Source organism: Nicotiana sylvestris, chromosome 5 (assembly GCF_000393655.2).
Source record: "Nicotiana sylvestris chromosome 5, ASM39365v2, whole genome shotgun sequence".
Classification (NCBI taxonomy): domain Eukaryota; kingdom Viridiplantae; phylum Streptophyta; class Magnoliopsida; order Solanales; family Solanaceae; genus Nicotiana; species Nicotiana sylvestris.
In genome coordinates this window covers 126815658-126843227 of record NC_091061.1, presented here as the reverse complement: position 1 = coordinate 126843227, position 27570 = coordinate 126815658, and the positions used below count along the sequence as shown (strand labels likewise).

The window sequence follows — 27570 nt, the reverse complement described above, 5'->3', positions numbered from 1 at the left end:
GCAATTTATTTCAAGCAAAATGATCTTGTTCCATTCAATTTTGACATTGACAAAACAGAATCAAAATAACGTCAAAATCCTAACAAGATACACACTCCTCCATTTTTCCTAGTTCAAAGACTTCAAGGAACAAAAATTTAATTCGTTCAAAAAATTCAAAGCAAGGGAAGCTTGATTCGTTCAAGAATTTCAAAAAGGCAGATGGTTAATCCGATTTCTTAGGTTCTAAGTTCAATCCACGAAGGTTTCCAACGGAATATTATACGGAGTTTTTCCTACTCCAGGTATGTTAAGGCTATCCCTTTTTTCTTTTGGCATGATCCATATGATACGAACGAAATGTGCAAATGCACAAATTCCATAAATGACTCTACTCATAAAAGTATAAGAGATATCTATATTCTTGAATTTTCATGTGTCATAATATTTTATCATCTGTTCATGGATCTCAGAAAAATACGAAAGTTGAAAAGAATTTACTGTATGATATTACTCAAAGGCAAAATGGTCTTATGACATTTCGAAAGATTTTATTAACGTACTTTTCATGCATTGCATTCATATACATTGACCTGTGACCAGATGGCGTTATATATGCGTATATATGTATGTATATATATGTAGATGTGATATTGGAAAGGTTATGGCATTATATACGCACCACCACTGATCAGCTAGTATACGTTGATGATTTTGTCCACAGTGGCCAAGATGATATGATGGAATGCCCTCAGAGGCTGATGATGTTATGAAACATGTACCTATGCACGACATGATGTTCATATGCATATGCATGATACTATAATTATTTCATGATTTACAAAGTTATTCAAACTTACAGGTTGAGCCATGTACTCCATATTTCTTCCATATCTGTTATGCACTTATTTATGTGCCTTACATACTCGGTAGATTTTTCGTACTGATGTCCCTTTTACTTGGGAACGCTGCGTTTCATGCCCGCAGGTCCTGACACATAGGTCGAGAGCCATCCAAGTAGGCTATCAGCTCAGCGGAAGATGTTGGTGCGCTCCATTTGCTTCAGAGTTGCGTGTTTGGTTAGTATGATTTAGACGTGTATTGTTTGGTATGGCGGGACTCCGACCTTTATGACATTTATATACTCTTAGAGGCTTGTAGACATATGTCATGTAAGTGAAAGATTGTACGGCCTGTCGGCCTATGTATTGAGTTTATAAATGATCATGTTGGCCTATTAGGCCCATATGTCACGTGTATATGATGATGTAATAATAAAGATACGTTACGTTAGTACTCGGTTGAGTAAGGTACCGGGTGCCCGTCACGGCCTATCGGTTTGGGTCGTGACAAAAATGGTATCAAAGTAGTTCTGTCCTAGGGAGTCTACAAGCCATGTCTAGTAGAGTCTTGTTTATGGGTGTGTCGTGCACCACACTTATAAGCAGGAGGCTACAGGGCATTTAGGATTGTCACTCTTTTTTCTTACTCTAGATCGTGTGGTAGAGCTCACTTATAAGAAATCAAATTCCAAAATTCTATTTTATTCGTAATAAGACGATATCTACATCCGGAAAGAAGTTTGGAAAGAGAGATAGTTGTTGAAGAGCTAAGTCAAAGGAATTGGATTTTTGTATGATGCCTACGATAAGTAAATATGAGGTCTTTAGCAGATCATGGGTGTACTGAAAGGTGTAAGCTTCCTGATAAGAAGCCTTAAGGCAAGAATGCCTATCCATCTTTATGGTGAAAGATAATGAGAGATTAAGAAGATAAGTACAAGTTTCAGCAAGTAAAAGAAGCAAGATGAAGAAGGATATGAGGTGCCCAATTAATGATGGTTAACATCGTTTATAATTAAGGCAGAGAAACATAAGATTTTTAGTTATATTCAGTAGTAACAGAGGTATGTACAATTGGACACACCCATTTCAGTTATGCTATGTGGGGCTAACAAGTATAGTTAAGATAAGGACGGGATATCACGATCCGGATGGGGTTAGGGTAACCCAAATTGGTAAAGGGATTGCTTGTGTCAGTTGACATTGCCGAAGGATATTGCAAATGTGCTAATAGATACCCTTGTGAGATGCCCTGATGGTGCACTCTAGAATTTTACAATTAGATGTGAATACTAGCATGATAAAAAAAATAAAAAAAATAAAATTTCAGATGATAGGCACTAAAAGGCTGGAAGGGATAAAAATTACCTTAATGTGACTTTCGTCCCTAGTAGCGCGAGGACGTTGAGCAACCCGAAGAGCTGATAAATGAAGCAAGGAGAGCTAAAAGCGAAAGAATGTCGTGTTGAAGTTTTCACAAGAAAAGGGATATGTAGAAATAATAGTAGAGTAATGAGAAGAGAGATAAGGAAGCATTATGAATAAGGTGTGACACATGGATAACAACGATAGAATGTTACAGAACCTACAGTCAAATGAAGAAAGAGACGAAAGGTGATGGGCCTTAAGACAACAAAAGAGTATAGGCCATACAGTCACATCCTCATTTCGAGAAATAAGTTCGCGACTCTAACGTGATTAACAGAAGGAAACATTAGACCCTAGAGTAATAGAAATCAGTATGGACTGATGAATAAGATCAGCTAAACATGAATAAGGAACTGAGTGATTTGTTAGTAGTCAGCATCATGAGAATTTCATATTGCATTCCGGCAATAATAGAATGGACAATAGAAGAAGATTCATGAGAAATTCAGAGAATGATCATTCAGGAAGACACTTTCCTACAACAAGCAATGTGAGCAAAGTTCAGCTTAAGGGACTGTATGTGCCAGTTATACTAAGTTTCACCCTCGTGAGTAAGGAATTTTGCTATCCTTGGTATGGAAGGATTACCGTAAGGTTAGTAAGGGTCATCGATGATGTGAAAGGATGCCAAAGATGAAAAGGTGAAACATCTATAGGCAGGTCGTCGTAGCTCCAACTCTTAGTACTCCCCTAAAGAGGGAATATGGAATGACAAAAGGAAGAATGCGATAAAAATGAGAAAGGGATGAGATTTCACTTATCCAAATGCTACAGATATGCTACAATTCCAGAACATTATGCAAATGCGACGTCAAGGAGAAGAAGTAAAGGTTCGTGCCCGAGATGTTATTGATAATTAAGGAGCCAGTGCGAGACGTAAGTTAAGACCAAGGAAATAACCCAAGAAAGATTTCGCGGAATATTGACATGAGGATGGGCCAACGAATAGTTAGTATTTGATTCAGGAAGAGCCTAGCTATGGCTAGTCAAAAAGATACATAACAAGATAGCAGGTCGTGCAAGATAAAGATAGTAAAACCCAATATAGTGAATTTAGCCCCACAGTTGTGACATTATAATACTTGAGAAATATTCAAATAGGAGTTGGGGTAGTTAAAGGTACCGTATGAGTGTTACGAAAATAAAAGATAGTTCCACTGGGAAGACAGTCAAAACTTCAGTTCAGAAGTAGCCGTACGAGCAGATGAGTGTGGAGGTAAGTAACTAAGGATAATTACAAGTGAGCATGAACATCAAAAATTCTATCGGGAATACGGTATAATAGGCTCGCATCTTTACAAGAGTTAGAGGATCCTCCCTAAGTACTATAGTGAAGGACTAGCTAAGGAAATTAGGAGGAAGGCTTCAACCTAAGAACAGTGACCTAAAGAGGAAATGGTCTTGTAACAACAGTTTCACAATAACATTGTACGTCCTCCATAAGAAAGAGGAATCTACTGTGGCTAGTGAACGGGAAGTAAAAATCAAAAGAAATATTCGAAGATCATATGAGTTGTAAGGAAATTTCGGCATGTGTGGGAGCTAAGATAAGCTAAGTATGCACGCAACAAGGGGGAAGAAAGATCAGGAAAGGTAATAGCTTACGTTAAAAGAAAGTTGAGAAAGAACAAAAGGAATTATTTGATCAGTGATCCCCATTTGGTGACGTTATGAACGCACTTAAGAGTTTGGATTTTTATACATGCGGAATATATGTCGACAATCATACAGCCATAAAAGATTCCGATATAAGTTAAAAGAAAGAATTGAGCCCAGGTCATAGACAAAAGAATGAATTGTTAGAAGATTGTGTCATGGATATTCCATAGTGTCCATGGAGAGCTGTTGCGACCAAAACACTCACGCAAGTGTACGCGATCTTTAAGTAATATAGTAATAAGTAAAGTATCATTCCCATGAGGACTTATGGTCAACTTATCAACTGATGCAAACTCAAAACAATTAGCAATTCAAGCTAATTCATCACAAAATACATAAATAACCAATTTACAATTTAACTAGTAGACAAACAATAATACAACGTAAAGTTACTACGCCGCTGATGAAGTTTTCTTTTAACAATTAATAAGAGAGATATTCCAGGGTCATGGGCTTGCTACAGATCATACTACGCTTTTAGCTTAAGAATGATTTATTGAATTATCTCGGTTATTGATTATAGGGTTAATAATACCCATAAGAATCTGTCGAATTCTTATGCGCCTATTCAAGTTAAATTAATACCTATATTTCTGTGGCATTAATAATAACTCAAATGCATTCAAAATTCCTATTTTTCAACCAAACAAGGCAATTAAGTATATTTTTATCTTAATCGCTAACCTTTCACTCGATGCCCAGAATCAATATCTTGTTATATTTGATTCTATATGCAATCAAGAATTTCCTTTTTCAAGTTTAACTCAAGATTCGTAAATAATATTTCACTGTTAGCTACGCAGTAAAATAATTAATCAAAGAATCAAATAAACAATTCTTAACGATAAATTCAAGATTATCAATTTAAGCTTCAAACAACATAATCATCTAACACCCATGACCCCAGAATATTTGGGTTTTTAGCCACTCATATTCATACAAACACCAACAAAATAAGTCTTAAACATAAAATAAATAGATACTAGAAAAAAGTTTAGAAAAACTCTTTTAATCCTTGCTCCAAAGTGTTGTTCCTCTTGATTTTTGATACTTGAAGATAAATCTCCTATTCTTCTTCTCTCTAAAATCAGATCTGCCCTTTTTATCTTCTCCCCAATTTGTTATCTGACCTAAAAAAAGGTGTTTTTGGCTTATATATTGCGTATAAAAGTTGTGGGCCAAAGTTCTCCTTATTCTAGTCCGATTCCGCTTCAGGGATTGATGCTGGGGTGGATGCTTTGCATCCACCTCGTCCTCCGCTTCTCAGCTTCGCATGCTAAGGTGGATGCTTCGTATCCACTCTTTGTTCCTCAATCTTAGCTTTGCCCAGGTGCAGATGCTAGGGTAGATGTTATGGGCTGACTTTACTGCTAAGGGGTGCACCAAAAATCTTTTTTTTCCAACGTTGGATGTGACGCATCCAACCTCTTTTCCTCTAATTGGAATATCTTTTCTTCATATGTTTGCACTCCACACACCTTAAATCATCACACACAACTCCATTAGTCATAAAACCAGTAATTAAACCATGTTGGGCATTTTCAACACTATATAGCAACAAAAAGCGGTTAAAACATGGGTAAAGTAACACCAAAACATATAGAAATATGCCCAACATCGCCACCCCACACTTAAACCTTTGTTCGTCCTCGAACAAATTAAAATCAACCCACAACCGATTGAACAAAATTAAGCTTATTGCTATCAAGCCACACATTTCAATTAAGCTTAAGCACCCATGACTTTGGTTGATACCAACAATTAGCCCCTTGCATATGCATTCTCGGACTTCCTTCTCCACGTTAATAACACGTCAAGTATACTATTTGAACAATTCAAACCAATCAAATAGCATATTTCGGGACATCTCTACCTCAGAAACTGACTCCTTAGGATAACTACTTTCGGGGCAACTTACTTACTCTGATCAAAAAGTTTAATAAAGTCTCCTATCCATCAGGAAACATGTGCCCTCACCACAAAATTGAGAAAGATAGTCCGCACACTCAAATAAAATTTGAACGTAACTTAAGGACTTCAAAACAGTGGAAGAATTCTCTCACTCTATCAATGAAGGTCACATGCGCACAAAAGGTACCATATGCTTGCCCTTAATATAAATTTCTACTAATGTAAGCTTGCTCGATCTCAAATCAATTAGGACTTTTCAAGGTTATAATGTGGGCTAAGGGACGGGTAGGATATATTTAGGAATAGTAGTTCGCCCTCCTAAGCACTTTAACACATCAATAATTAATATTGAGCGCAAATTCTTCAATCACATCTTCCATTTTTCAATACAAATCACTCCCATCAATGTTCCCTTCTTCTTTAAGCACTACCTTAATGTATACCCCACTAGCAAGAATAGGACAACAATTTATTCAATTTTCCATTTTTTTTTAAATTTCGCTAGTGGTGTCTTATTTACAAAATAAGTGCACCCTTCTTTCTTTCATTGGTTCCACTCAAAAGCCACCCACACTCAGTCCCTCCTTACTTCTTTTAGTGCTCATTTTGCAATTAAAATGCATTAAGAGGTAAAAGATCAAAACAATGTAAATTAAGAATAAAAAGGGTATAGGCTTGTAATGTGGGTTCCAAATAAAAGTATATAGGCTCAAAAAGGTTAACTAGGGATAGATTTGATTTGTGGTAGCATTACAGTTAAAAAGGATCAACGAAGGCCTAAAATCATATTTCAAACCGAGCAGAACCTAGGATTTCGCTTCAACTCACATACCGGGCAATTTCTAGACACAAATGTACAACATGAGACTTATACAAAAATTCTCACCATACATTGGCACATGATTCACCTAAGATGACTACATTTCAACTTTCAATCAAAGCAAGTACTGAGTTAAGTCGTAATTTTTAATGCACATAGCACAACAGTTAGCACAGGAGTCAAGACAATGAGCCTAAGCGTCACGAAGAAGCTATTCAACTTTTAAAGGAAAAAACAGTCATCATAATACATGGAGAGAGTTATAATCCACATGCTCAGGTCTAACTCTGTCAATATCAAACAAGTCACAAAATATGTTGAATTTAGTCAGAGTCTTTACATGCTACACTACTCTAAAAAGAAAACTAATACCCGATTCAAAAATTTATCCCATGAAAAAGAACCGATGGCCAAAGAAAAACCAAGGGGAATTATTGCCTAATAGATTGAATTTACTAACTACTCAAGGCTAAGAAAATCTTTTTGTGCTTTTCTGAGGACCTTAATCCCTCGAGAGAACTGTCCAAGTAGTCCGTCGTCGGGAAAAGTCCTCTATTTCTCTTCCACACACAACTCAATCTTTTTTAAACATTATACGGTTACTTACTACAACTAAACACAACAAGAGTCTAAGAGTTACTACATATAGCTTAATTCAATGTCCAAAGAAACAAAAAGAAATTGTAACTGTTACGTACATTCATCCGCACAAGAATATAAATAACCCTACACTTAGAACTGTGCGTTGTCCCCAATGCACAAATAAAGTAGAGTAGGGTGAGGAGAAACTCCCTCAAGTCAAGGTGGAAGGCTCCTCCGCGGTTGGCGGGAGGGCAGCAGCAACAGTAGTGGTATGGGCAGCCGGGACGGAGGTAGCATCAACATCTGAGTGGGTACTCGAATCATCCATAATATCTATCATGGCCTCCTCTGTCCTAGCAATAGCATCCTCCTGAATAGGGAGCTCAGTCACAGTCTTGTCATCGCCAAGGGAAACTGAGTCTGTAGTATGCAACACGGCGGTATTAGTAGGCATGGAAAATGGAGCCTCAAGGACTATATGAGGGGCTGAGGTAGACGGTCCAGCAGTGGATGATGCAAGCAGCTGTGAGATGTCTATATCTATACGTTCAACCAAAGCGCGGAGGAGTAATGATACCTCCCTCATCACCGTGGCCTGCTCAGCTTGGACTCGGCTTAGATCTGCACGTATCTAAATCAACTCAGCTCTAGTAGCACTCAACTCTACTCGAGTCGCTATCAACTCAGTCCTGTTCTCTTGCATATCAGCTTGCAGTTGCTCAGATAATAGCTGAATAGTGAGCTTAGAAGACCCTCCTTTGTTCGAATCTAGTACTTGAGTAACATCATATGGCACTGGAGCTTTAGCTTCAATGTCATCATTCTCCTTGTCCCATTTTACTCTCATCTCCGTCAAGTAAGCCGATAGGGTGTTTGCAAAGAACAACCTCCACTTGTAGTTCATCCTAGTGCGTTGCATCTGGTCGTGCATGATGACCCCCGGGTTGAACGGTATCCCCTCCAATAAAGCACACAACACTAGTGCTCGGTGTCGAGCGACATCAGTTTTGTGTTGGCATGGAATCAAGCGATTGCATAGGAAGTTTAGAACTACCCATACGAATGAGCTCATGAATTCTTTGGCCAAAGAATGGTACTCCACACTCCCATGCTTCCAATTTGCATCTTTCCTGGTAGGGCATAAAACAGACTTAATGTGTGCATAATCAAGTGTTTTGCACATAGAGTCAAACCTGTCCGTTGGTGTGTGTGACACCCCTAAGAAATTGTTAAGAGCTTCAGCTAAGACATTAATGTCCACGCCTCTTACTCTCATAATGTTGCCCCGTGAATGATGCCAATTGGCGTAAAGCTCTCTAACGATAGTGAGGTTGGCCTTACTGCGACCCTTCAAGATAGGCCCCCATTGCTGCACTTCTTAAATGGATTTCAGGAAATCTCGATACTTTTTCTTAAGCGTTCCAATATTGATTGGCTTTTCTGGAATATACTTCTTTGAACCCAGGATCTTTTCATAAGCTCGGAACGCCTTTTCACTAACAAAATTATCTTCCCAGGCAGCTCGGTCTATTGGTTCGCCCTCATCTTCATCACTCATGTCAACATGTGGGAACTCATCATCCAAATCAGACTCGGACTCAGATTCTACCATAGTTTTCTGCTTCCCTTTATCTCTCGAGTCACTCTGCTTAGAAGGTTGGCTTTGGTGTGGCACAGGTTCTCTGATTTCTATCCCCTTGCTTGGCGGATTTGATGATGTTGTTGAAGTACCCCTCTTCACCATCCTTCTTACCAATGGTTCCTCCTCCTCTTGCTCAGATTCATCAACTAACTGCCTAGTCAGCAGTTCCTTAGCTTTCTTAGTCCGCTTCCTCTTGTTTGGTGGCTTTGGAGTACATGTAGCCTTTCCGGTAGGCTTTTTAGGCGGTTGTTTGTTATTATCTATTTCTTGTTGTTTGGACGTTTTGCTTGTTGCTGCCATTTGATGAACCTAAATACCTGAAATACTTAGGAATCAACAAATTAATGTGCAGAAATAGTGACATTTCAGAGATAGAACATCTGTGCTAAAGCATGCACTTCAAATCAATTTTATGTTGTGTGATTCAGTTCTTCAGGAATACATTCCATGGCTTTCAATCGGGATGAAGTAACTGGTGCCTCATTTAAATTCACAAGTGAGCAATGCATTTTTCATAGAAATTATGATGCACAACAAAAGGGTGATTCTACTCATGCTCACAAACCAAGTTCGATTACATATAATAATGCATTCGACCTCACACTTGTTCACTAGTAGATACCAATAAGCACAAAGCACACAATTGCATTTGTTGGACAATGTACTCCACAATACAACCAATTTAGCAACTTGTTTTCACACAATGCAAACATGTCGTTAGTCACTTGAATGTCGCACATTCATTACATGCCTCAAAACATGAGTTGAATGAGTGGCGAGCACCCATAACTACGACACTTGCAAACGATATACACAATTCATCAAACGAACCTACACTTATTCTCATGGCATATCAATAAACATAGAACGCACAGAATTCAAATTGAGTAACACTTTACACTTCAAGACATCGAGCATGTGCATGATGTTTAGTGTTTTGGACAATTTAGCATAGGATTAAAAACACTCCAACATGGCTGTACACAATCAAACAAATGACCCCACACCTATTCACTAGCATATACTAGTGTCGCTAGGTTTCTCAGACTTCACCGACGCCTAAATTCACTTCACAGGCAATTCGTCGAACATGTGGTATGCAAAAGTTTTGCCTAGCTTGTTCTAACAATTGGGCACTTCGATTTCCCTCCCAAATTTGACGAGATGAAGGGAATTCTAGTTTATCATCTCACAACAATCACAAACATCAAGAACGACACCCACAAGTCCCAAATTTTTCCTCAATTTCCCTCTTTAATCACAAAAGTTATATTCAACTCAATGAAACCTAACCTAGGGGATTTTTGGGGCGGGGAATCTGTTAGGAACAATTATAGAGAGATGAGGGGAGAGTTAGGAGAGACAAGAAAAGAGAAAAGATCAAGGAGGAAGATACATACCTGGTGCGTTTGGGACGAAGCAGTGCGATGTGTTCAGGTAATATGAGAGGGATGGTCTAGGAAGATGTATTTTTAGGAGGTTTAAGCTTATTATGGGTTAAGAATTATACTTACTTGTGCGTGCAAGCTTGGACGCGACGCATCCGAAGTGATTTCCTAATTTTTAATCGGATGCTGCTGTGGATGCCTTGGAAGGACTTCACTGCCTTGAGCAGCTGGTCCGTGATTTATTGAAGCTAAGGGGGATGCGACGCATCCACCCTATTTTCCCAAACCTGATGCTTTTTTTTTAATAAATATATACAAGAACTAATTCCTACAAAAAGATAAAAAAAAAAAAAAAAGAATTCAAGGAAATCCTAGGAAAAGGAAAAAAAAGAACTGCTAAATAAAGATCAAACGAGAGAAAAGAAAAAAATGCACAAACTACAAAAATAAAAGAAAATACTTGGGTTGCCTCCCAAGAAGCGCCTAATTTAACGTCGCAGCACGATTCAACACTTCATCACACGTCAACCAAATCTACTGAGGTCTTGTGACGTTTAATATCACCACCCCAATAGTGTTTTACTCGCTGCCCATTCACCAAGAATGTACCACTTGAATTTATGTCCCGCAATTCAACTGTTCCATGAGGGGTCACACTTACCACAATGAAAGGTCCTGCCCAACGAGACTTAAGCTTTCCAGGAAAAAGCTTTAGCCTTGAATTAAACAAGAGAACTTCTTGACCCGGCTCAAACTCAAGATGTTGGATGTGCTTGTCATGCCACCTCTTGGTCTTTTCTTTATACAACTTGGCATTTTCATAAGCATGCAACCGAAACTCATCAAGGTCATTGAGCTGTAGTAGTCTTTTTTCACCGGCTAAGTCCATATCCATATTTAGCTTTTTGATCGCCCAATAAGTTTTGTGTTCTAGCTCAACGGGAAAATGACATGCCTTCCCATAAACCAACCTGTATGGAAAAGTACCTATTGGAGTCTTGTATGCAGTTCGGTAAGCCCACAATGCATCTTCTAACTTACCGGACCAATCTTTCCTATTTTCACTCACTGTTTTCTCCAAAATTTGTTTTACTTCTCTGTTTGACACTTCAACTTGACCACTCATTTGAGGGTGGTATGCAGTGGCAACCTTGTGTCTTACCCCATATTTTGCTATAACATTTTTCAACAATTTATTACAAAAGTGTGTTCCTCCATCACTTATCAACACCCTTTGAGTTCCAAAGCGTGTGAAAATGTGCTTCTTTACGAAGCTTACCACTACCTTTGCATCATTAGTAGGAAGAGCAATGGCCTCAACCCACTTAGACACATAATCGACTGCAACCAAAATGTATCTGTGACCATTAGAATATGGAAATGGTCCCATGAAATCAATTCCCCAGACATCAAAGAGTTCTACTGCCAAAATATTTTGCAAAGGCATCTCGTTCCTCTTCGTGATTGTACATGTTCTTTGACACCTGTCACAATTTTTAACAAAAGCATGTGCGTCTTTAAAAAATTTTGGCCAGTAAAAACCTGATTGTAAAACCTTTTGTGCAGTTTTGTCTCCACTATGATGACCTCTATAAAGAGAAGCATGACAATCATGCAATATTGCATTCATCTCCTCCTCCTCAGGGACACACCTTCTTACCAATTGATCTGCATATTGCTTGTATAGAAAAGGCCCATCCCACATGTAGAATCTCACGTCATGTAAGAATATTCTTCTATGATCAGCTGTGAATTCTGGTGGAGTCACCCTACTTGCAATAAAATTCACATAATTAGCATACCACGGGGTTTCATCCGAAGTGATGGCTAACAATTTTTCGTCAGGAAATGTTTCTTTGATTGATTCTCCTTCATTGACATGGCCTCGATTTTCCAACCTGGATAAGTGATCTGCCACCTGATTCTCTGTCCCTTTTTGATCTCGAATCTCTAAATCAAATTCCTGCAAAAGAAGAACCAATCGAATTAACCTTGGCTTGGCATCTTTCTTTGCAAATAAATACCTGATAGTTGAGTTATCTGTGTAAACTATGACGCTGGTTCCCACTAGATAGGACTTGAACTTATCAAATGTCCATACTAATACGAGCAACTCTTTTTCAGTAACTGTATAATTCATTTGTGCTGGATTAAGAGTTCTGCTCGCATAATGAATGGAGTAAAAGATTTTCTCCTTCCGCTGCCCCAAAACAGTTCCAATGGCTATGTCACTTGCGTCACACATCAACTCAAATGAAAGTTTTCAATCTGGAGAAATGATAATTGGTGCAGTAACTAATCTTCTTTTCAGCTCATCAAATGCTTTCCGACAAGCATCATCAAACTTGAAGGATGTATCTTTCTCAAGAAGCTTGCACAAAGGAGATGAAATTTTTAAATGTCTTTAATGAAACGACGATAAAAACCTACATGGCCCAAGAAACTGCAAATGCCTCTAACTGATGTCGGTGGAGGTAATTTTTCAATTGCTTCCACCTTTGCTTTATCTATCTGCAATCCATTCTTGGACACTTTATGCCCTAGGACTATACCTTCTCGTACCATGAAATGGCATTTTTCCCAATTCAGTACCAAATTTGTTTCTTCACACCTAGCAAGTACCTTGTCAAGATTCATTAAACATTCATCAAAAGAACATCCAAATACAGAAAAATCATCCATAAATACTTCCACAAATCTTTCAACCATATCAGTAAAAATAGCCATCATACACCTTTGAAAAGTCGCAGGTGCATTACAGAGACCAAATGACATTCTTTTAAATGCATATGTCCCATAGGGACATGTAAATGTGGTCTTCTCTTGGTCCTCTGGGGCTATAACAATCTGATTATATCCCGAGTAGCCATCCAAAAAATAGTAGTATTCTTGCCCAGTTAATCTATCAAGCATTTGGTCAATAAAGGGGAGAGGAAAATGGTCTTTTCGAGTGGCATTATTCAATTTTCTATAATCTATGCAAATCCTCCACCCAGTAACAATTCGAATGGGAATCAGATCATTGTTTTCATTTGTTACTACAGTAATTCCTCCCTTCTTTGGAACACATTGGACTGAACTTACCCATTTGCTATCAGAGATTGGAAATACAATACCTGCATCAAGCCATTTAATCACTTCTTTTCTTACCACCTCTTTCATGTTGGGATTTAGGCGGCGTTGTTGTTCTATGCTCGGTTTGTGTCATTCCTCCATGAGAATTTTATGCATGGAAAAAGCTGGACTAATACCTCTTATGTCAGATATTGTCCACCCAATTGCTCTTTTATGCTCACGTAGTACTCTCAACAATTTTTCCTCCTGCAATTCAAAGAAGTCAGAAGAAATAATAACAGGTAATGTATCAAAACTACCCAAATAAGCATAATGAAGGTGAGAAGGTAAAGACTTTAGTTCCAATTTTGGAGCTTCTTCAATTGATGGCTTCGGAGGAGGACCATTTGGCCTGTTCAAAGGCTCAAAGGGATTTAAACCTTTTATATATTCACATGATGCCTTCAAGATATGCTTCATCTCTTCAACCTCATCATTAATCTCCAAACTCTCAAACAACACGATTGCTTTCTCTAAAGAATCCTTCAAATATACACTTGGGGCAATAAGTTGTTCATCCATCTCCATGACAGATATCATAGACAATTCTTCAAAATGGCGAGGAAGTTGAATTGCTTTGTATACATAAAAAACAGCTTCCTCATTGTCAACTCTTATGATCATTTTTCCTTCTCTTACTTTAATTATAGCATCACCTGTAGCCAAGAGAGGTCTTTCTAATATAATAGGCACTTTTTCATCTGCTTCAAAATCCAAGATAATAAAATCAGCCGGGAAAATAAATTTCCCAATTTTCAGTAGCACATCTTCAATCACCCCTTCCGGGTAAGCTATGGACCTGTCTACTAGTTGCAATATCACAGTGGTGGGTTTTAGAGCTCCCAAACCCAATTTTTTTTTACAAAGACAATGGCATCAAATTTATGCTCGCTCTCAAATCACAAAGTGCATGGCCTACATCAACATTACCTATTCTCACAGGGATTGTAAAGCTGTCAGGATCCTTAAGTTTTTGAGGAAGCTTATTTTGGACCCTTGAAGTGCACTCTTCAGTAAGTGCAACTATTTCAAATTCAGTCAGTCTCCTCTTGTTAGCCACAATATATTTTATGTACTTGGCATACTTTGGAATATCACGAATCGCATCTACCAACGGAATATTTAGTTGAATCTGACTCAACATAGAGAGAAATTTGTTGAACATGCGATCATCATTCTTTTTCTGCAATCTTTGTGGAAAAGGTGGTGGTGGCCTTGGAAAATTCATAGGCACTAAAACTATATCATCTTTCTTTGCTTCCTGTGTTGCTTTGGGAATCAATTCACCCTCAGGTATAGGCTTGTCTTTTCTCTTCTTTGGAACTTCTTCTAATTCCCTTCTAATTCTAAGTATGATTGCACTAACTTGCGGGTTTTTTTCTGTATCACTTGGAAGAGCACTTGCAGGCCTAGTGTTTTGATTTGCAGCTAGCTGTCCCATTTGTCTTTCAACATTTCTGAAATCAGTTCTGAGTTGTTGATTGTCATGCAACAATTTCTTCAACAAATCATTTGTACTTTCTTCTACCTGCTGGGGTGGCCTTTGAGGTTGATTAAAATTTTCTTGGGGTCTATATTGATTTTGATTTGATTGATTTCCACCCCAAGAGAAATTAGGATGATTCCTCCAATTTGCATTGTAAGTGTTCCCATATTGTGCCTGTTGGTTCATCAGACCTCTGCTTTGTTGTCCCACATAATAAATAGATTCAGGATTCGTTGAGCACATGTCACTCGTGTGATTGTCACCACACATTTCACAACAAATCAACATTTGTTGAACATGTTGCATTTGTTGTGTCTGGTTTATTGTTATTCTATTCATTTGATTTGCCAATTTTTCTATATCTACTCTCATGGCAGAAAAATCATCAAGTTCAAGTACCCTTGCTGCTTTCTATTTCATTGCTCTCCTTGGTTCTCCTTTACCTTGCTAATTATGATCATTAGCAGTGAAGTTGTTTAGCAGAAGTTGTATTTCACTATATGGTCTCTCCATGCAACTACCCCCACAAGCTGAATCAAGATTCATCTTTGAAGTCTCATCTAATCCATCAACAAAAGTATGGCCCAATACCTCATCAGTTTGACAATGATGTAGACAGTCTCAAAGTAGTTTCTTGTATATTTCCCAAGCTTGGCGAAGAGTCTCACCATCCCGTTGTTGAAACCCAAGAATCTGGCTCCGCAAAGACTTTGTCTTTTTAGTGGGGAAAAACTTGATTTAGAATTTCTTTGCTAAGTCATCCCAAGTATGGATTGAATTAGCAGGCTCCTTCTGCAACCATTCTTTTGCTTCCCCCAACAATGAAAAAGGAAACAAGGTCAGCTTGACATAGTCCTTGGAAACATTTGGATAGTTGTAAGTATTCTGTGATTTCCAAAAATTCTGAATGTGCCTCTGCGGGTCTTCATGAGATAGACCTACATATTGCCCAGTGGACTGAATCAGCTGTACCATGTACTGTTGAAGCTCAAAGTGACCAGTGATATCAGGCTTCACAATATCCTGAGTCATATTAGCAAAATTTGGCCTAGCAGCTTCTATCACTGGACGCCCTCCATTACCTACCATCACCGTTGGTTGTGGTTAAACTAAAATGTCCAAATCTCTTTCTGTTTTGTATCTAGCTTCCAACTCTTTCCTCGCTCTATGAAGTGTTCTTTTAATTTCAAGATCAAGAGGGAAGAGATTGCTTGTGCTTCTACTCCTCCGCATTCAAGAGAAGAGCCTGCGTGACACAAACAAAGTGAACTGAACATTAATGCTTAAACCAATAGCTGATAAAAGCTTAACTCAGTCAAGTAGCTAATTTCTAAGACCCCAGAAGCGGCGCCAAAAACTTGTTGCGACCAAAACACTCATGCAAGTGTACGCGATCTTCAAGTAATATAGTAATAAGTAAAGTATCGTTCCTACGAGGACTTATGATCAACTTATCAACTGATGCAAACTCAAAACAATTATCAATTCAAGCTAATTCATCACAAAATACATAAATAACCAATTTACAATTTAACTAGTAGACAAACAATAATACAACGCAAAGTTACTACGCCGCTGATGAAGTTTTCTTTTAACAATTAAAAAGAGATATATTCCAGGGTCATGGTCTTGCTACAGATCATGCTACGCTTTTAGCTTAAGAATGATTTATTGAATTATCTGGGTTATTGATTATAGGGTTAATAATACCCATAAGAATCTGTCGAATTCTTATGCGCCTATTCAAGTTAAATTAATACTTATATTTCTATGGCATTAATAATAACTCAAATGCATTCAAAGTTCCTATTTTTCAACCAAACAAGGCAATTAAGTATATTTCTATCTTAATCGCTAATCTTTCACCCGATGCCCAGGCTCAAGATCTTGTTCTATTTGATTCTATATGCAATCAAGAATTTCTGTTTTCAAGTTCAACTCAAGATTCGTAAATAGTATTTCACTATTAGCTAGGCAGTAAAATAATTAATAGCAGAATCAAATAAACAACTCTTAACGATAAATTCAAGGTCATCAATTTAAGCTTTAAACAACATAATCATCTAACACACATAACCCCAGAATATTTGGGTTTTTAGCCCCTCATATTCATACAAACATCAATAATATAAGTCTTAAACATAAAATAAATAGATACTAGAAGAAAGTTTAGAAAAACTTTTTTAATCCTTGCTCCAAAGTGTTGCTCCTCTTGATTTTTGATACTTGAAGATGAATCTCCTCTTCTTCTTCTCTCTAAAATCAGATCTGCCCTTTTTCTCTTCTCCCCAATTTGTTATCTGACCTAAAAAAGGTGTTTTTGGCTTATATATTGCGTATAAAAGTTATGGGCCAAAGTTCTCCTTATTCTAGTCCGAATCTGCTTCAGGGATTGATGCTGGGGTGGATGCTTCGCATCCACCTCGTCCTCCGCTTCTCAGCTTCGCATGCTAAGGTGAATGTTTCGCATCCACCCTTTGTTCCTCCATCTCAGCCTTGCCTAGGTGCGGATGCTAAGGTCGATGCTATGGGCTGGCTTTACTGCTAAGGGGTGCACCAAAAATCTTTTTTTTTCCAACATTGGATGCGACGCATCCAACCTCTTTTCCTCTAGTTGGAATATCTTTTCTTCATATTTTTGCACTCCACACACCTTAAATCATCACACACAACTCCATTAGTCATAATAGTTAAACCATGTTGGGCATTTTCAACACTATGTAGCAACAAAAAGCGGTTAAAACATGGGTAAAGTAACATCAAAACATATAGAAATATGCCCAACTCAAGGGCTAAAGTAATAACTAATACCATGAGCCGTAGATTGGAAGATAACTTAAGCTAGCATAAAGGCCGATTAGAAGAAGAAGGAAACTAAAGAGTTACATCAACAAAGTAAATCAGGAATCTAATTATTGGACCCAGAAGTTATAGGAATCATGATTGAGAACATAGCAGAATAACTCTTAATATTAGAGGTGCAAGAGAGATAGTACAACGATTATGTTCTATAATGGCTTTACGATAAAGCCAGTTAGAAGGGTACCAGTCTCATAAGAAGTTAGTATGAAACTCCCACAGGATTGTGTATGTTACAGAGGTGCAAGTATTATAATAGAGTTTCAAGTTATGGACGTAAATTACACCTAGGTGGAAGGAAGGTCATGAGAGAGATAGAAGATACGATGCGAGATTTTAAGGTAAGTAAGATAAAGGTGAACAACGTACGAGATACTCAAAGGCAGAAGATCGTGAATAGTCCAAGTCCATACTTCGGATAAAAGGGCCAGAAGCACGAGGATTCAATACCCAAGAATGATAGCGGCATCATTAGTGGCATATCTTCTAGTTAATGATTTCTAGGTATCGAGAGGTCTAGTTAAGAAAGTAAATAAGAGTTAGAGATGATGTGATGTCTCGCTTGATGTTCTAAAATAACACAAGTAAATTTAAGCAAGTTGAAGGAAGATTACGAGTGGTATAAATAGATATGTAGAGGTCGCGAGCTAAAGTATGGTAAAGCGACAAGGTTTTAGGAAGACAGGAATATTGATAAGAAAGGGCAGTGAGAAGGTGACGAGAATGGATTAGTCCTCAGGATTAGGCCCATGAAAACAAGGGAGCTAATGGATTCTCTATGTTATAGTAAGCTCAGTATAGCCTGAATGGGCTCAAAGGAGTTACTCTTTATAAGTAGCATTTAGAAGAGATGGAATGCTGCCCTAATAATAGAATAAGGGTGTAATTGTGATATATAAAGGATGACGTTTGGGCCTTCGATTGAGTAATGATTTAGAAAAAAAATAAAAGAAAAGGTATTCATGAATTGTGCAGGATCAAAATACTCATGTAAGAGAATCACCTTGGGATGCTATAGAATACGGTTATTGAAGTACAGTATCACCGCTAAGTGGATCAGAAAAATTACTTCGAATATTCCTTGATGTAACGTAAGCCCTAGGGGCAAAGTATTACGTAAGACGTTTCAAGTTATTAGTGGTATATTGTAGATCAATATTGAGGTGAATCAACAATGGATGGACAAAAGTCACAAAGTATGAGATGAGATTACGCCGCCATTCTATAGATGAGCAGTAATGAGGAAGTATTAAAGGACATAAATTTATGCATATGGAATAAGCAACAAGAGAAAGCTGGGATTTGGAAGCAGACCTCAACAACGATAAATTAAAGTAAGAGCTATGGCAGTAAATTTATATGGATGGCTAAACGGACCTATGCGTTGAGATAAATATTCGTGAATTCAACAAAGTACCTAGCAAAGAACATCAGTATACTCATAGATGCCCAAAGGGACATCTTATCAAGCTCTACATATGAAGCCTAGAGATTGGGCACACTTACAAGGTCAAAATCGTACAGGCTGCATGATGAAAGGTAGCAACAGTTACGAGATTGGAAGGATTCCGACTACAAGTTGTGCGGTGAGAAGGAGGCCTAAAGGGGGAATGACCTGGACTTTGGACTTATTCACAGAACAGTCGCCTAGATGGCAAGGGAAGTTCATAAGTATTCGGAAGATATAAGTTATGAAAATGATAAGAACATTAGTCAACATTCGAGGATGAATGTTCCAAAGGGGGGAATGATGTTACGCCCCGCAATATTACGTCGATATCACGTTCCGCAGTATTATATTACGACAATGTTATGCTCTGCAATAATATATTACGATGAAGTTGTGCATTGCAGTTTTAAATTACGGTGATGTCGAGCTTCGCAGTATTAAGTTACGACGATGTTGCACCCTGAAGTATTGTACGTGGAATTTGTCGTAAGGTAATTGACATCAGTCCTAGTAAAAGATTATTTGGAGGTTATAAGGATTATTCTATTTCACAAGTGATTAGTAAATTTGTGAATGTGAAAGGGTAAGTAATATCGAAAAAAACAAATTTCGTCGAAGTTTGGCATTTTGAGATAAAATACGACCCGAGTTAAAATACCCGGTAGTTATGGATTAGTACCATACAAGGTACCCCATAGCCATGATAGTAAGGTGTATTAGGCGTGTTAAAAGAGAGTAGTATTTTTAGTAATTCGAGGCAATTTTTTAAAATTATGCGGATAATTAATTAATTACCGGATAACAGAACATTACCCAGTTAACTAATAAGTGGATAAAGATTGATAATATTCACCCACCCTTCCACGTGGCATAAAGCCACAATAGGCAAAAGATACCTCTTAAGTCACCTTGCCAGATGGCTACCATGTAGTAACCAAATGAACACTAAGTTAAATCTTGATAAGAATTGAATATCTTATCCATGGAATTCCTTGTAAAAGGCCAAGCCAATCTGCTTTTGGCTTAAAACGCTAAGAACGTTGGAACAGAAGTAATTTATTTCAAGCAAAATGATCTTGTTCCATTAAATTTTGACATTGACAAAACAGAATCAAAATAACGTCAAAATCCTAACAAGATACACACTCCTCCATTTTTCCTAGTTCAAAGACTTCAAGGAACAAAAATTTAATTCGTTCAAAAAATTCAAAGCAAGGGAAGCTTGATTCGTTCAAGAATTTCAAAAAGGCAGATGGTTAATCCGATTTCTTAGGTTCTAAGTTCAATCCACGAAGGTTTCCAATGGAATATTATACGGAGTTTTTCCTACTCCAGGTATGTTAAGGCTATCCCTTTTTTCTTTTGGCATGATCCATATGATACGAACGAAACGTGCAAATGCACAAATTCCATGAATGACTCTACTCATAAAAGTATTAGAGATATCTATATTCTTGAATTTTCATGTGTCATAAGATTTTATCATCTGTTCATGGGTCTCAGAAAAATACGAAAGTTGAAAAGAATTTACTTTATGATATTACTCAAAGGCAAAATAGTCTTATGACGTTTCGAAAGATTTTATTAACGTACTTTTCATGCATTGCATTCATATACATTAACCCGTGACCAGATGGCGTTATATACGCATATATATGTATGTATATATATATGTATGTATATGGGATATGGGAAAGGTTATGGCGTTATATACGCACCACCACCTGATCAGCTGGTATACATTGATGATTTTGCCCACAGTGGCAAATATAATATGATGGGATTCCCTCAGAGGTTGATGATGTTATGAAACATGTACCTATGCACGACATGACGTTCATACGCATATGCATGATACTATAATTATTTCATGATTTACAAAGTTATTCAGACTTACAGGTTGAGTCATGTACTCTATATTTCTTCCATGTCTGTTATGTACTTATTTATGTGCCTTACATACTCGGTATATTTTTCGTACTGACGACCCTCTTTCCTGGGGACGCTATGTTTCATGCCCGCAGGTCTAGACAGATATGTCGAGAGCCCTCCAAGTAGGCTATCAGTTCAGCGGAAGATATTGGTGCACTCCAATATGCTTCGGAGTTATGTGTTTGGTTAGTATGATTTAGACGTGTATTGTTTGGTATGGCGGGACTCTGTCCCGACCTTTATGACATTTATGTACTCTTAGAGTCTTGTAGATATATGTCGTGTACGTGAAAGATTGTACGGCCTTATCGGCCTATGTTTTGAGTTTATAAATGATTATGTTGGCCTATTAGGCATGCATATCACGTGTATATGATGATGTAATAAGAAAGATACGTTACGTTGGTACTCAGTTGAGTAAGGTACCGGGTGCCCGTCACGGCCCATCGGTTTGGGTTGTGACAGCTAGAGTGTTCTCCAAGACTAATTTCAGGTCCGGGTATCACCAATTGAAGATTCGAAACTCTGATGTTCTGAAGACGGCATTCAGGACCCGCTATGGTCAATACGAGTTTCTTGTGATGTATTTTAGGCTGACCAATGCCCCAACTACATTCATGTATCTGATGAACAATGTATTCCAGGCATATCTTGATTCGTTTGTCATAGTATTCATTGATGATATACTGTTGTACTCTTGTAGCCATGGGGAGCATATGCAAAATCTGAGGATTGTACTATAGACATTGAGGGAGAAGAAGCTTTATACTAAATTCTCCAAGTGTGAGTTATTGCTCAATTCGGTGGCGTTCTTGGGGTACATGGTGTCCAATGAGGGGATCAAGGTAGATCCGAAGAAGATTGAGACAGTTTAGAGTTGGCCTAGACCATTTTCAGCTACTGAGATTCAGAGTTTTCTTGGCTTCGCTGGATATTATCGCCAATTTGTGGAGGGTTTTACGTCCATTGTTACACCTTTGACTAGATTGCCCTAGAAGAGTACCCCATTCTGGTGGTCTGATGAGTGTGAGGAGAGCTTTCAGAAGCTCAAGTCTGTCTTGACTACATTTCCAGTTCTAGTTTTGACTTCATCACCGGGTTCTTATAAAGTGTATTGTGATGCTTCTCGGATTAGTATTGGGCGTGTCATGATGCAAGAGGGTAGAGGGATTGCTTATGTTTCACTCCAGTTGAAGCCCCATGAGAAGAACTACTCCGTTCATAATTTAGAGTTGGCAGCTATTGTCCATGCATTGAAGATTTGAGGGCATTATCTCTACTGCGTGTTTTATGAAGTATTTACAGATCATCGAAGTCTATCGCACTTGTTAAAGCAAAAGGATCTAAACTTGAGGCATCGAAGATGGTTGGAGCTGTTAAAAGACTATGATATTACCATTTTATATCATCCCGGGAAGGCAAATGTGGTGGTCGATGCCTTGAATAGAAAGACGGTGAGTATGGGTAGCCTTGCATAAATTTCTGTTGGTGAGAGACCGCTTGCATCAGATGTTCAGGCCTTGGCCAATCAGTTTGTGAGGCAAGATATTTCGGAGCCTAGACGAGTTCTAGTTTGAATGGTTTCTCGGTCTTCTTTATATGATTGCATCAGAGATCATTAGTATGACGACCCCAATTTTCTTGTCATTAAGGACATGGTTCAACACAGTGATGCCAAGGAGGTTTCTATTGGAGATGATCGGGTGTTGCAAATGTAGGGTCAAGTTTATGTGCTCAATATGGATGGGTTACGTGAGTTGATTTTTGAGGAGGCCCACAGTTCACGGTATTTCATTCATCCAGGTGACGCGAAATTAGGGATGGCAGTGGGGCGGGCTGGGCGGCTTTGGCAAAATCCACAAAAATTTCAACCTGCCCCGCCCCGCATAGTTATTTTTTCCAGTTTTCAACCCGCTCCGCCCTCTCCCACTTAAGTTTTTTTTTCTTTCTTTTTTTTCTAAAACAAACTAGTTTGACATACTCCAATCACACAAATATATGAGGACGGTACTTTTACGATGTGATGCCAGATTAGATATAAGAGGAGACACAACACTGAAATGGCTTGTACAAAGGCAACTTTAGACCTTTCCCTACAAATTATAAACTATAAAAATAAAATAAAATTGATAGATTATTTATTTACAAATGCTGTCATTGTAATATATATGAGAACAATTCAGTAAATAAATAAAAATTTGAAGAGATTGGCCTCATGTATAATATTTATGCTTATCTAGTATTTATACCATAAAAAACTATTTTAATCATAAATTAAAGTAAATTTATATATTTAATTACGATTAAGTGATAAAAATGGAGTATAAGATAAAGAAAAAACCTAATGTGATCCGTTTAGGTATCATATTTTGCATATATCACCTTTTTTCACAACATATGTGATAGTTATCACAAAACAATTAAGATATTGGATTAATAACGTGAATGAAAAAATTTGTATTTGTCAAGACCCAAAATCCACTAGTCGTGATGGCACCTAACCCAACCCGCTAAGTAAGTCAAATACTAACTATCCAATTTCAATAATATTAAAAAGACGAATAAACAAAGGAATTATCTGAATCTTATACCTTTTCCAAGGACTGGTAGTACAAATCATGAGTTTCTAAGAATAGAGTTTACAAAACTGATATAAACTAAATACACTTTCTGTTTGAAAAGTACATAAATAGAGTTTTAAAATCTAAGTCTATCATACACAAGAGGCAGCTACATCTTCCAATCCAGCTCCCATCGAACACAACAAACCTCAACAGCCAACATCTGCATGCAATGTGCATAAATGTACTATCAGTACAACCGACCCCATGTACTGGTAAGAAACAAACTTAACCTTAAGTTGAAAGTAGTGACGAGCTGGAATATAGGTCGGGTCCAACACCAATAGCCAACAACAGTTCATAACAATGTAAATCAATTAAATAAAGAAATAGCTAAGACATAAAATGCTCAGCCTTTTCATAGTTTTCCGAAAATAGTTCCGTTTTTCAAGTATATCAATGAAAACCCAAATCCTTTACCGAAATCGTCAAAAATATGAGTAAGTTTGAAAACTGAAATTTTTCCTAGAAACCTTTCATCAGGTAAATGTTTCATTTTTCAGACAGCATGAGGAAAGTATATCTCAATGCCTACATGTCAAGATACAGGTAAAATCATGAATGTCACCAAAACATAGCAGCAAAAGAAAATGCATCTCTATGTATGTATCTCAAGTACACATGAAAAATGCAATGCCTCTCAGTGATGAACTCATGTACTCACACTCTCAGAGTACTCAACCTCACTATCTCGCATTATCTCTTACCGTGCTGAATACTCAGCACACTCAATCACTTAGCACTGTACAATACTCGTTGTGGTGTGCAACCCAATCCCCCCATACACAGACACAGACACAGACACACACACACACACACATATATATATAATATATATATATAAGGCTCGTTGCAGCATGCAACCCGATCCATATACATATAGCCATAAGGCTCGTTGCAGCGTGCAACCCGATCCATATACATATATATACATAGTCAACGACGCTCACTGGGGGTGTGCAGACTCCTGAGGGGCTCCTTTAGCCCAAGCACTATATCGATGCGGCGTGCAGCCCGATCCCATAAAATATAATCAACATAACATGCTGCGGCGTGCAGTCCGATCCCATAACTGTCACTCATAATCACGCTCTCAGCCACACTCAGTCCTCAATCTCTCCAGTCTCACTCACGGCTTCATAATGTCATGAAACTAGCCCGACAACAATGATATGATGTATCAATAAATAACAACTGAGACTGAGATATGATATGAATGCATGAATATGACTGAGTACGAACATATCAGTAAAATCAGTAAGATGACAGCAAGAAATGACCACTATGGGTCCCAACAATATTGACATAAATTCTAACCTGATATCAAGCATGATTGACAACTCAATTACTTTATCACATGGTGAAAACACAAATAACAACAAGATAGGGCCACTATACAGTGCCATGGAAACAACGGGGTCACAATTCATAAGGTGCACGCCCACACGCCCGTCACCTAGCATGTGCATCACCTCAATACCAATAATATAGCACGTAATTCGAGGTTTCATACCCTCAACACTAAGTTTAGAAGATTTACTTACCTCGAACAAGCCAATTTCAATACCGAGCAAGCTAAGCGATGCTCCAAAAATACCATCTCGCGCGTTTCGACCTTCGAATGGCTCAAACTAACCAAAAACAACTCAAATACATCAAACAATATTAAAGGAACCAATCCCAATCAAAAAAGGTCGAATATTTAATCAAAGGTCCAAAATCAGCCAAAAAGCCCATCCAGGGCCCGCACCTCAGAACCCGACAAAACTCACAAAATCCTACAAATTATTCAATTGTGAGTCCAACCATACTAATTTCACTCAAATCCGACTCCGAATCAATGTTCAAAACTTAAAAATTCACTTTAGGCAAAAAAATCCCCAAATTTCACTTTGAAATCATCAATCAAATCCCAAAACGAAGATGAATTCATAAAATATAACCAAAACCGAGTATAGAACACTTACCCCAATCCAAATAATGAAAATCGCCTCCAAAATCGCCCAAATTTGAGCTCTCCAACTCAAAATATGACCAAATGAACGAACCCTTATTTTGTATATTTTCTGCCAACTATTCTGCCTCGTTTCTCATGCCAAACGATCCCGAAACTCTCTTTTTATGCCTATAATGGATTCCTTGTAAAATTTTAGTCAAGTTAGGCTTTTGAATCACTCCATTTGACCTTATAATTAAGGAGATATGTTGGTTTCAATATTTGCAAATAGTGCAGATTTTTAAATACAAATTTACTGGCATTTCGTAATTAATCTGAAAAATCTAGCAACCTAATTCTTAGTAAAATAATCATAAATTCCTCATACGATGTCTAAATTCGACGATTTTTTTGCTATGGCTCCTTAATTACGATACGGATCTAATACTTTAATCAAAACATAAATCGAAGCTGATTTGCTTAATGTGGTACCATTTATGCTTGAAGAAACGATGTCAAAACATAAGAAAAAAGAGCTCAACACAACCCAAACCTATCCAAAACTCACCTGATCCCCTCGGGACCTTGTAAAAACATACCAACAAGTCCAATAATATAACACGGACCAGCTCGATGCCTCAAATCATGCAGAACAACATTGAAACGATGAAACACGCCTCAAATCAAACTTAATGAACTTTCGACTTCCAAAAACTCGCATCGAAACATATCAAATCAATTCAGAATGAACTCAAATTTTCCAAACAAGTCCTAATACATCATACGGAACTACTCGTGCCCCCAAACTACCGAGCAAAATACAAATGCTCAAAACGACCAATCGGGTCGTTACAATATTTTCTGTAAAAAAACTCACTATCATATTCAATGAAATTGACAAGTTAGCACATGTTATAATAAACATATCATTGGTTAATTAGGTATCTGATTTCTTATTCATTTCTTGTTATCTTAAGTTAATTCTCAGTTATTAGGGTTGTCAAGTTATGTAAGACTGAAAACGTGAATCATTTTCTAGGTGAAGAGCATGTTTTCAAGATTAAGATAATACGATAACCATTACTATGCCCAAGGATGTTGTGATCAGAAAAGATGAAATTCAAAGCTGCCCCGCATTAAACCCGCAACCCGTACCCACATAAGAGTAAACTCGCCCCCGCCCACCCATAAAACAAAACCCGCCCCGCCCCATTGTCATCCCTAGCGAAGACGTATCAGAACTTGAGGCAGTACTTTGGTTGAGAAGAATGAATAAGGATATAGTGGAGTTTGTATCTTGATGCTTAAACTATCAACAGGTGAATGCCAACGTATTACCAAGGACTTCGTTATTGGGCTCCCACGGACTTTGTAGAAATTTGATGCTATTTGGACCGATGGACTAAGTTCGTGCATTCATTTCGGTTGGGACTACCTATTATTCTAAGCGGTTGGCTGAGATCTATATCCGCGATATTGTTCGCCTTCACGGTGTGCCAATGTCCATTATTTCTGATCGGGACATGTGGTTCACATTGTAGTTTTGGAGAGCAGTGTAGTGAGAGTTAGGCACATGGGTTGAATTGAGTATAATATTCCACTCTCAGACAGACGGACAGTCCGAGTGCACCATCCAAATATTGGAGGATATGCTACGCGCTTGTGCCATAGATTTTGGGGGTTCTTGGGACCAGTTTCTACTGCTTGTAGAGTTTGCCTACAACAACAGCTACCAATCGAGTATTTAGATGACTCCTTATAAGGCCTTATATGGGATGATGCGTCAATCTCCAGTTAGGTGCTTTGAGCTGGGGGAGGCAAGGTTGTTGGGTATTGATTTGGTTAAGGATGCTTTAGAAAAGGTCAAGTTGATTCAGGATCGGCTCCGCACGGCACAGTCTAGACATAAGAGTTATGGTGA

At 37.9% G+C, this 27570-nt stretch overlaps 1 protein-coding gene across 1 annotated transcript; it reads right to left on the bottom strand.

Annotated features, from left to right (window-relative positions):
* Nucleotides 1-13455: 13455 nt before the first annotated feature.
* On the bottom strand, nt 13456-15121 carry LOC138869285 (uncharacterized). The gene is made up of 2 exons (XM_070146890.1): nt 14296-15121; nt 13456-14204 (listed from the first exon to the last, which is right to left on the bottom strand). Exons 1-2 carry the CDS (start codon nt 15119-15121, stop codon nt 13456-13458), a joined length of 1575 nt encoding a protein of 524 aa, XP_070002991.1.
* Between the last annotated feature and the right edge of the window lie 12449 nt (nt 15122-27570).

Coding starts and splice junctions, on each gene's coding strand:
- LOC138869285 (XM_070146890.1), bottom strand. CDS start 15,121: ATGTGTGGTGACAATCACACGAGTGACATGTGCTCAACGAATCCTGAA. Junction 14,205..14,295: donor TACAATCCCTGTGAGAATAG/GTAATGTTGATG, acceptor TGGGTTTGGGAG/CTCTAAAACCCACCACTGTG.